Raw genomic sequence first — 13,059 nt, 5'->3', positions numbered from 1 at the left:
AATAAAGACTCAATTATCGTCTTTAAATTTATTCATAAGCATCGAATCTAACCTAACCTACCTTAATATGATCCAATATTGGAAATAAAAAAACCAACGTAGCCAAGTGTTAATTTATTACCATCTATTTACGCCAAAAGAGCTCTTAACATTTTTTTTTGTGAACCCGTCAAACTGATATTCAACACAATTTCTTACGGATCCTGAGTAAAATACCTTAGCTTAATTTTCAACAAACGCTTAAGATGAGCTGTTTATTTTAAATCTAATCAAAAATCAGCCATTTCCAGGCTCAACCTGCTTTGCTTGATAATTACCTATCAACTACCTGCAAACTCATGATTTATAAATTTTATAAAAGTTATTCTTATTATAGACATCTTATTATTCTTATTATTACTTCACACTGTAAAAATAAAAAAAATCACCAATATCCACTAATTAAACTTCATTAATTTCGCACTATTCTAAAATTCCAACGGATGGTTAAAAAGATTCTATACTAGAAACTTCAGTAGTCTTAATTAATACGTTTAATGGCTATTCTAAACAATTATTCATTTGCTTTAATCTAACTAGTTATCGTGAATTAACTATCACCAAAATCACTTATTGTGTATAACAACTTATTTAGACTATTCCTTTTATTAAAAATAAAAAAAAAAAAGGTTATGATTTATTCATTGAGCTCATACTCATTTCTTCTGTATTATGATAGACGTTGTTGATAATTTATTTCATTGTGTTCGTAAACTCATTGATATTTTTGTGAGATATATATATATATATATATATATATATATATGATACAATTCCATTGTATCATATGACCAATAAACAGGACGTAGAATATACTTTAAATTTGTTTAAATGAAAATGGTTTTATTATTTTATGATAACCGTACTAAATAAATTAAATTTAAAACATAATGAATAAATTATTATCAGACCCATCTACTGTTACCTTACTGTATTTAAATTTAAAGTAATATATTATATCCACTTAAATGGTTTACTTTTTTTCCAAAATGTTTTGTCGAAGTAATTTGATATCGTTACAAAGTTCTTACTCGATATAATTAAAAAGTTAAACAAATAACAAAACAAACTATAACTTTTGATGAAAGTCATTCGTTTGCAAGCTGTGTCTTGTAATAATTTGACCACAAATGGTTGTTTATAGTATTATTATTACCACTTATTAAGAATAATTTTTAAATATTATACTGAATCAAACCTATTTCACTGTTATACAATTTGTAAATCACAAATCTAAAAAAAATATTTTAAGTTTATTTTAAGTTACATCTAATCGATAGCAATTTATATATATATTCATAGGAATACCTTAATAATAATATAAAATTATACAATTCGTTTCAAATGGTACATCCCTATAATGACATCCTACTTTTACTCAACAACATTGCGTGTATAATTTTTATATAAAAAGGAAAAATATCATTAATTAACGATTTAAAACACCTGGAGTATGCCCGGGCTTAAAAAATACACTAGAGTAATAATAATTAAAAAAAAAAAAAACTGTTGTATTATAATAATGTGTATACATTTAAAAGGCGTGAATTAAAAAAAAAAATAAATAATTTTTTCTATCTTTCAAACCGGATAAAAACCTTACAAACACCAATGCTAGACTAAATCCCATAACCAGTACACATACATCATTTAAATTCAACAGTCTGCCGCCTAGTTAAAACGGCGGAGAAAAAATATTATTATTTTCTCCGGAAATAGAAACGAAAGCAGAGATAGATCACAATCTAATTACGGTATCTAAAAAGTATTATTCTGACCATAATATTATAAACAACTGTACCTCTCACCGATAGACTTATTATATTTATGTATATTCTACAATAGGAGCAGTCTCACCTTTTGCGATCATTTAAACCACTGACATCTTTGTCCGAACTAAACGAACTATACCGGAACAACCCTTTCTTGTGCGTTCTATTTCCGCCACCACCGCTGCTGACAACTTCCTTTTCGCCGTTGTGTTCGTTGTCTTGCTGCCGTTCACCCAACCGACGGCTATCGGTAAACGTCTTCTCCAAATTGGCGATATTTTGTTCGACGTCCAATAGCATTTGCCGCTCATCTGTCGACTCGGTCGGTGACTCTGGACGTGAGCTAAACAACGATGACGTCCGGTTTCGGTTGTTATTCGTCAAATATTCAATGTCCAAATCGATCGTAATCTGTAAAAAACAAAAAAAAAAAAAATGAATCGAGTGGTTTCCATTTACACACAGTCATTACTGTTACAAAAAATTGAAAAATTTTTGTAGGTTGTAATTTAAATGGTCTTCAGTGCAGACACTATATTGATCTTATATTATAATATATATAAATCCTTTTTTTTTATCAAGATATTTTAATGACATATATTTTTTTTTTTTTTTATATAAAAAATATCAATATTAATATGTATTAGTTAAGTTTAAATTATTAATAATTATTATTAGTTAATTTTTAATAATTTAAACGATCGTGAAAATTTATCTAGATGGATATGATTTCTACTTTAAATAGCAGTTAAATATTTATTTTGTAATTTATTTAAATACGGTAAAAGAATACAATGATTTACTTAGATACATGGCATAAAGACTTTCAGATTAATTTATCTAACAAATTTAGCTATTGTACAAAAATGAACATTTTCAATGTGTAATTTATGAATAAATTTTGTAATAAAATTACTACAAAAAGTTACTACGTGAAATAATGTTTCTAAATTTATTAAATAATGCACGTTTCAGAAAGTATATTTTAAAAATGTTTATATTTGAATCAGTATTTTTATTAAGTAATACTAATTTTAGCGTGTTATTTAAATAATAATAAATAGTACAACAAAAAATTTACGTCGTGATAATAATTTTATTAATGAAAAATGTAATTTAAATAATAAATATGGTATATAATCAAGAAATTATTTTAACAACCTATATGTTTAATAAGTAATTGATAAAATACTAAACATTTTTTTTTTATTATTATTCTTAATTTCACGCCTTTCTTGCTATTCGTTATATATTAGTCTGTTATATGTATTGCTTATTAATAAATAATTTAATAATAGTGCATTATTAATTTAATTTTAAAACAATGGAATTAAATTATACTTATGTAAAAAGTATACATTAAAAATGGTGCGAAATTCTGTATCGATTATTCTTTTATAATAAAACTTTCATGAATATTAATTAAATAATGACATTTAAATTTCCAGTCCCATATGATTTTTGCATTCGAAATATATAATATTTTAAAACAAAGATAATCTAATATTTAGCAAATTATATGATTTATATAATTTGCTCTGGATTGATTTTTAATTTCATTAGATTATAAAAAAAAAATTAAATTCATCAGATACTAATTATTTAATTTTAAATAGCTTAAATAAATAGTAAGTACCTAGCTATTAACATCAAAATATGTTATAAAATAAAAATACTTTGATATATATATATATATATATATATGGTTTTAAATTTTGTCCTGCATCTTTTTGTATAAATTTATCAGCAACTGAATCTTTAAAAATGCCAATAGCAACGACTTATTTAACATGCATAAGTACTAGAATATAACTATTGACTTTAAAAATGCATTTATTTTTTATACCCACCTTTGTTCAACCAGCTCATGAATATTTATTATGTCGTTACAAAAAAAAATGCTTGTTTTACAAATATTTAACCTGAATTGTTCAGGAATAATAGTTGAATAATAATAAAAAAAAAAAACATATTCTAAATACATAAATATGTTAAAAACGTTTACGTTATTAGGTATGTTTTTTATTTTTTTTATATTACTTTATCAGCTATACCTAAAATCTCTATAATATATTATATCCATTATGTATTGTAGTTATGATGTTTAGTATGTAACTTTTGTTATATCATTTATGTTTTTTTTTTTTTTTAGGATTTACGTAATTATCTTAGTGGATTAAATTCTAGGTATTTAAGAATTATTTAAAGTAAACCTGAGTATTTAACTAGTGTTTTTATTTTAATTTTGTGCTTTTAAATATTTCTAAGATAATAACAGTATTTTATTTATTAAAATAAGTAGTAAGAGATTTTTTTTTTTTTTGAGTATCGCCTTTAATTTTTTATAATAGTTTAAAATCAAATGTTAATGTAATTTTAAGAAATAATTTAATAAATACGTAATAAATATCAATCTTTCTCCTTTGAATTAAGTTTTAAATATTTACTAAGCTAATAGTACGTAAGAATTATTGCGAATAAGAAAGTTTACGCACATCTGGTATTATATTGTTTTGTTTTGTTTTGTGTCTAATAATTTTTGTTTTCAATTTATTTTCTATAAAATGCAAATATTTAAATAAATCAACGTATTACTAAAACCTTTGAAAGGTCAATATTAATTTTTAACATAACCATATTTTTTTTTTCTCTAATTTTATATGGCAAGCGTGATGTTATTTTAAAATATATATTATAACTAACTCATAATAGTCATACATTTATGATAAATTTAAAACATAAATTATGTATTTATCTCTTAACATGATTTTTAAATTAAATTTTCGTGCTTTTTTGAGATAAGTAGAATCATAAAATCCTAACACTAATTATAATAAATAATATATATTATGACACGCAGTTGAATTATATTTTCATATCAACATATTATGCTTGATATTAATGAAAATATTTCATTTTAACCATTTTTAAATTATTTAAAATTGAATCAATCAATTTATTAATATCTCCAGTTAAAAAACCGCAAGCACATAATACTCCTAAAAATTCAACTACAATGTGTGAGATACTGCTATATAATTTTAACAATATTTACATTATTTAAACACTATTGACAGAAAAATTAGTTTTTGACTATTGGTGGATAAAAAATATAAGGTCAGTCTTATTTTATGGCACTATAATTAATACAGGCTCTTTACTTTTTCAAAAGTCAGCAAAATATACATTAAACACTTCATCATCTCTGTTGTTTGAAATATTATATTATTAGTAATTTGTTTAATATCTATAGAATTTTTTAATAGGCTAAATAAAACGAAAATTAAAAAAAAATCGTTTTAGTTAGAAATGAGAAAGTAAAACTTTAAAATTATACGATATCAGACATCAAATTATTGTATGAATAAATAAAATCATATATTTTGCTAAAACATTTTTAAAAAATAATTTATAAATTCTCCTTACAAAAATAAAAACGTTAAATATTCATTTTATTTTTATCTTACAAAAGGAAATAAATCATTTAGAAAAAAGATAAAATATTCATTAGATTATTTCAAAATTTTAATTTATCGTTAGTTAAATTAAATTAATATTATTAATACGATTCAATGCAATTATTAATTATTTATTATGTAGTGCTCAAACAACTGAATATTATACTTTCTGTTATAATATCAAACGTAATGTGAATAATTTTACAAGCCTTGTACAATTATTGTTTAAAAAAAAAAAAAAAAACATATCTTGCTTAATATCTATATAATAATTAAATATTAAATATTCATTGTGATAATAATATTTATTTTTTTAAATAATAAAGACAACTATCTAATATAATAATAATCTAATTTAACCAATATATATATATATATAAGTGCGTGTATATAATGTATATATTTTACATTTATATTAAACTTCATGAATATCATAGATGTATCTACAATAGAAAAAAAAATATTTTTATATTTAACATGCAGTATCTACTTAGTTCTTATATCAATATTAAAGTAACTAGTGTTAATCTTATTCTATGGTTTTAAGACATTATACTCTTACTTAAATTAAGCCATTTGTCATAACACTCATAACTAAGTTTGACATACACAAATAACTATATACAGTCTAAATATCACATATTATGTCATATTTATTTAACATCTTTGGAAAATAGATTAAGCAATTTAAATAGATTTCTATTGATATTAATATTTCCGTTAATTCATGAACATGCATTACAATATGCCTAATACATAGTATTACTAGTAGTTTAAGTCACAGTAATTTAAATCATACTGGAAAAACTTAAATACATCAGTAGATTTTAGATAATACAAACACAATATTGTTCAGCACTGTTGTATGGTATATTGTAATACATAAATTACTGTACATAGTCTCCCTTTAACGATTCATAGAAATAGTAAAATACGTTACGTTCAATAAATATCCATATTGTGAATTCTGATCAGAGTTAGGTTCATATTAGTTTTGTGTATTGTTTTCTAAACCTTATACGTATTAAACATTCCAGCTATTTAAGTAATACATCCTCATCTAACAGAAATTAAATTGTCCAGTAAATTTAACTTATTTTTACAATAATATTCATCAAATTAATAACAATAGAAATACAATGTCTAGATTAATTTGAGATAATTCAAATGAAAAGTGTATATTTGAATAAGATTATAGATACAGCTAAAAAAAAAGAGAGGTTAACTCATACTATTTTTATAATATTATTCACCACTTCAGATGAATAACAATTATTTCAACGAAACATTAAGTTTATTTTTGAACAACCCAAGTTTCACTGTATAATTTAACTTAATGATTAATATGACTTTGTCTTATATACTTAAATTAAAACAAAATAAACATAGTTTGTTGGTTTATTCTTGAAAACGAATTTTATAAGTATTTCACTTTAAACAACAAACATCAAAGTAATCTATTAAAGTATTATTCGGCCTAGATTTTTGAATGGATCATCTATTATATACTCTATTGTCAATAAAGATAAATAATATTTAAAAAAATAATTCTTTAAATAAAATTGAAAATTCAATGTAGATGTGTTTTCTGTTCTAATTAATATTTTTAACACAGACAAAGTAAACGATAAGTTATAATATATGAATCTCATAAATTACAGTTTTTTAATGGCTAAGAATATTAAAAAGCTCAAAACTTGTATATTATAATTTGTTGAGCTAGTGCTTTTTTAAATTTATATTTCACAAATAAATATATAATTCTAAGAAACTATAAAAAAAAAAAAATATGTAAACCTATTTAAAAAACTATCCTGAAATAGTAAAAAAATACAAATTTTAATGAGAAAAATTTAAAAGTGTATTTTTTATCAACAAATCAAGATAATATGTATTATTTTGATATAATTTTTATTTCAGAAATTATTTTAACTTTTTAATTTATTTGAATTATATACTATTTTATAGAAATTGTCAAAATTATCAAAAAATAAAAATAAATAAATAATGATGTGTATAAAAAATGTTCTACATCAATTAATTTCTTCTTTTTCTTTTTCTGGTTGAAAGGTCTTTCAAGACCATCTCATCTCACACCTAATCTCACACCCATTCTTCTCTATCTATTGCTCTTTCTTTCCAATCCGTTTCTCCTCCTATTTATCTCCTATTAATTTCTTCTTCTTTTATTTAAAATATTTTATAATCTTTCAATGTAAATGTAAAATATATAATGCCTCAACTTAACAAGGTATTTAAAAATTATATAACTATATGAGTCTCTTCAAAGTTCTACTGTATTAATTTGCTGATAACTTTTAATACAGCTAATGTTTTGAAATATATCATTTTCTCAAGAAACATAAAATGTACATTTAACGATTCATATGAGGTTTTTTTTAAAGTTTTGCTGTAGAGTTTTCGAACTGATAGGTTTTCCTTGTATATATTTACATATTTATGGGTGGATTATAAAACTTGTAATAAATTCGATACTCCATTTCCATACGATATATTTTACATGTTTTAACATAATATCTTATAAATTATAATATAAATTATATTTTAAATGCAATCGTATAATGATTGAGGCTTATTAAACGTAGATACTTTAATATTAATATATAAATTCAGTTATTTTTTAAGTAATTTCAGTTTGTTATGTTAACTAAATTTTACTTATATATTTTTATTAAATGTATTTTTATTCCTAAGTTTCATCTTAATTAAAACAGTTCTGTAAAGTAGGTAATTTTCTTTTTTTTACATGTTTGAATCGAGACTAAAATGTAACAACACTTTTCATAATTTTACTTCTCTAGCCCCATCGTTTAATTATCCAACAAATATCAATATAACTACATTTGGGGTGGCATAAATTGTTAAAAGCTAGGTTCTATCCTCTCAGATAATTGTTTTCGCCTAATATCTTAGATGACTTAACTAAATTTTTATATAATAATTAATTTTTATGTTTCTTTTCATCCTTATTTTTTTGTTGATGATTTCGCAGTTTTTCTTCGAGATCAGCATATCCACAATCATATTCTCCACGTCAAGGTCTGTGTTAAGTAATTTCATCGCTCTTTGTCGCATTTAAAAATAGTATGCTATGCATTGTTATTTTTTTATCACAGTATATTTATCTGGGGTAGTTCGATTTTTTTAAATCTGTGCAGGTATGTTTGAAAACATCCGTGGCCCGAAAGTGTGGGTCAGTCGGTAATTTATTCATCCAAACCACCTGCTGGCCTATGGTGCTATATTTTGATCAGTTTCCTTGTCAAGGTGCCATTTTTTGATGCCAATCAACTTTTATACCACTTATCTACTAGGTAGTTCATTCCTTGTTATATTTCTCATAGCTCAATATTCATAATTTATAATATATTATTGTATACAAACTAAAAATGAAAATGTAAAACCATAATAATAAATATTCAATTTATTTGAATTAAAAATATTAAAATTATTTTCATTCCAATATCACTTCAAATTCTACACTGGTTTATATTTAGGTTCAAACGGATAAAATCGCATAGCATGAAACAATTATTATTAATGTCATATCATATCACTTTTCAGAACAACCCACCATTGGCATATTTTGTCTCGTGTCACACCTTTTTGATAATTTATTAACAGATCCCTAGGATACAGCCCTTCCATCATACCCATGAAAAAAAAAAGAAAGTAATTTGAACTTCATTGTAAAACATGCATAATATATAATATTATATTTACATACCTACGACTATATATTAAAGAGAGAATTTAATTAAAAATTTACTATATTTAATTTAATTTAATATTTTTATATTGTTTAAAAAAAAAAATAATAATAACTTAACTTTTGCGCTTCCATTTGTAAACGCTAAAATATTATTATATTATTTTTAATTATTCTAACGCACATAACATCTCTTGTGAGTTTTTGTATTTAAGCATAAATAACGTAATTATATTCGAAGAAATAGTCTCTTGGTTATAGTTTATTACTTTCATAATAATTCCAAATCAGAGGAAAAGTATTTTTAATGGGAATATACATTTTACTTCTAAAATTAAATATAGTAGTCACTTGATAATTTGAAATTCATAGGATCAAGCTCAAAATTCGGTTTATTATGTGGTTTATGATTTACCAATAGTGGTCGAATTAAAAAGAGGTGAAAAATGTTATTACACGCATACATTTTATTATTATTTATTAATTATTACATATTCATTATTTATTTTACTATTTAGTTTATTATATTATGTAAATGCACTGTTATTCTTTTTTACTATTTTTACCACCATGACATTTTTCATTTTTAAATACAAAAATGCAATCCAGTAAACATTTATAAAAAAGTCTCTTAACCAAGCAAAAAACTGGTTAACTCATTTTTCCAGTTTAGTGAAATGCTCGGGTCAATACTTACACTCCCTCTACAGATTTTTTTGAAAGTCAAATTACGATGTTTTTTAAATTTTTTAAACCAATCCTCACTACCTCGAAAATTTTTGATACTTAAGCTGGTAGCAAACAATTTTGCTTTCTGTTTTAAAATAGGCCCTGCTATTAGAATATTATTTTGTCTGCATTGAGTAAATCAGGCCACAAGATATTCTTCCAGATGAGAGTATTCACAGTTTTTCTGCCTTGATGATTAATGTGTCAATATAAGACGGTAATTTTGTTTTATTATAGTTGAAAGCGTAGAAACAGAGATACAAAAATATCTTTTTTTTTTCACCGATTTCAACTACCATGATCTTTTTTTTTTTTCGTCGGTGATCGAAAAACATTTATACTTTACGAGAACCTTATTCAGACTGACTACGTTTTCAACAATTGCAACTCATTTCAGAGGTTCATTCCGGTATAATGATACGATTAACGTCTAGTTAGATTGATAAGGTAATAAATAACGATAATATTTTATCGCCGTCGTTATTGCATACATAATTTAATTACTAGTACATCAATTAGATACGAGCTTATACATAATAAAGAAATTCGAATTGTAGAGTGTCTTCCAACGAAAGATATTTTATATTATTGAGGGAATCGAAAATACGAGTATTTTTTTCTAATTATAGAGGTTTTCTCAGGAGACCAAGCGTTTGGTTCGATTTATGGAGGTTCGAATAATTATCAAGTGACTACTGTATTTATAACAGTAGCTATTACAGATAAAAAAAAAAATCTATCAATCTTATTAAGTACTGTTGTAAAAAAATGAGCACTATAATCCTAAGCGGATATTGTAGAGAGTAGCGAAGTTTTAGAGGACTAAGCTCCCCCTCAAAAGTTTCAAGTATAGATCTTAGCCTCTTAGCTTTTTTTCTAATAAAAATTAATATATTGTATTGGAATAAACATATATTTATTTTGTTAATTACTTGTCTTTTATGGTTTGAAAAGATATTAAACAAGTTTTAATTTTAATACTTTTAAAAAGATCGAGTTTAAAAATCTATTGTTTTTATACTTTTTTTTTATGATTAAATTGTTTTGTTTATCATATATAATATATTTACAATGGTACCTATTATAAAATTAATTTAAAATGATTATAAAACAACAATTTGAATACTTATGTATCAATGAAATATTTTTTCATATGCATTCAACTTTGTTAAACGTTTAGCTGTATAGTAATAATTAATAATAAATTATAAACATAGTGCATATTATTTAAATAAAAAAATGTTTGTAAAATAATTGCATATGAAGTATTATTGTTTTAAATATATTTAATAGCACACAAAAAAATAAACTATTTTGAAATGGATGGAGTAATTGTAACTTATTAAGTTCAAAAATTGTATGATAAAAATTTAAGCATCTGATAAAATTCTAAATATTAAAATATAATATATTTCATTATTTATTGTTTTACATTACCTATAATCAATAAATAATAATAACCTATAATATACTAAATATATTATTTTACATGAGCATATATGTATTTAAGGTATATCCTGTAGAAATACTGTAACTTTATATTAGAAATAATGAATGTTTTAATATTGAGTGGATATACTAGATAATATATACTTCTCTTAATTTTATTTTTTGTTTTACAAACAGATTATAATATTACACTTTCACATGCATAAAATACTCTTTTTTTTTTTTTAAAAAAAGTTATAATTACTGATAATAAATTCATAATAAAACAATGAGTTTATATATTTTTTTTCTAAAGTGGTGTTGTGCTTAGGGTAATAGTAATGACAATAGTATTAAATTAACCTATATTCATATTTCGGGATTTCGATTAATCATAATAATATATTTTTATGCTATTAATTGAGTTTAAATTGAAAAAAGTGTGTTATTTTGTTTATACTGTTTCATTAACATAAAAATGATTGATTTAAGTTCGTCCTAAAATTTTGAATATTTTTAAAATTGTTTAAAATTAATATTATAACTATAATTAATAATTATATTTACAATATAAATCAAACAATAGATTTCACTGAAGTCGCTGCAATACACGTTGTACGATAAACACAGTAATAAGTAAACGTATATTAATTGAAGTAGGTACATCGTAAATTGTGAAAATGTTTTGGGAAATCGGCCAAAAAATCACTGGAAAACTAACGTAAGTACCTATGTATGTTTAATTGTATACAAGCGTGTATACGAACTGATTGCACTATATACGATTTTGTCGTCTTTCTCCGACAATAGAAGCGTGACTGCGCGCAGTGAGTGCCATTGACATTTGTCGTATTTATGAGATCCGTGTATTGTTTTACATAAAAAAAAAATAAAAATAAAAATATATACTCAATTGATGCGCTAACGAAACAATAAGTACTGTGCTCGTATTCGCGTTACACAGCGTACAGGGGTCACCGGAAGCTGGGGTGTGCTGATGTATGAAATATTAACGAGATTAGCTTATACATAAATTAAGTATTTTCACTAGCTGGGTCGGAATATTGACCGACGAGCTTTGATACGCGATTTCTGAGTGCTTTTCATCCTGATGACGCTTGAGTTTAAAACGGCATTCGGTAATATTAAAATAATGTCGATTTATGCGATTCACGTGGATATTTTATGGGAAACATTACGGTCGTGATGCGAATTCCACCGACAACATCAAAATGATAATCCTCGCAACGGTGTCTTTTGAAAATAAAAACTAATTAATTACTCATTCCAGGTGTTGGTTTTTCGATAAGCCGTCATCGAATTTATTATACGTGAGTATACATGTTCATGCCGATCTAAAAATTGTACTTTAGACATAATGAATAGTAAATGATTTGCATACGCATGATTACACTAATGGACTGTTGTTTTCCGTCAAAACTTTTTTTTTAAATTTACTATATAATGTGATACTCATATCGATTGCCGTGAGTGTTTAGATGCTTAACATGGTATATAAGTATGGCGCGAACACGTTTAAAAGTTTTTAGAAATTTTTATTTTTTATTTGATAATCTGTGATTGGTGCTTTAAGGTATAATAAATTTATTTTACATAGATGAGTACCTATACCACTTTGAATTTTGTTTTGTTTTTTTTTTCAATCATTTCGTTACTAAAAGAGAAATCACAGTTCGTAAAAATTTTAACGTTTATAAAGTTTTACGATTTTTTATTATTATTATTATTTTTTTTTGAAAATAATTAATATACGCTTAATTATAAAAGTGCTTAACTATACGATGTATACATATACATAAATATTATTTTTTTTCATTACAAAGACCAACGGTATGCCTTTAATAAGGTTTTGTAAAGGTTCACAGAAACCTAATGGGTTTTT

The 13,059-nt window shown here is 23.7% G+C and overlaps 1 protein-coding gene across 3 annotated transcripts in view; it reads right to left on the bottom strand.

Moving 5' to 3' along the window:
• LOC112600525 (otoferlin-like) overlaps positions 1-13,059 on the bottom strand; it is a 138,315-nt gene that overhangs the window by 34,714 nt on the left and 90,542 nt on the right. For all 3 annotated transcript variants that reach the window (XM_025347772.1, XM_025347771.1, XM_025347773.1), the window contains exon 4: positions 1,897-2,222. In XM_025347772.1, coding sequence (XP_025203557.1) covers positions 1,897-2,222 — 326 coding nt within the window. The remainder of the gene's footprint in view (positions 1-1,896; positions 2,223-13,059) is intronic.

This window comes from Melanaphis sacchari, unplaced genomic scaffold (genome assembly GCF_002803265.2).
Source record: "Melanaphis sacchari strain LSU unplaced genomic scaffold, SCAv2.0 Contig65_pilon_pilon, whole genome shotgun sequence".
Lineage (NCBI taxonomy): Eukaryota > Metazoa > Arthropoda > Insecta > Hemiptera > Aphididae > Melanaphis > Melanaphis sacchari.
This window is presented reverse-complemented; position numbering and strand designations above follow the sequence as displayed.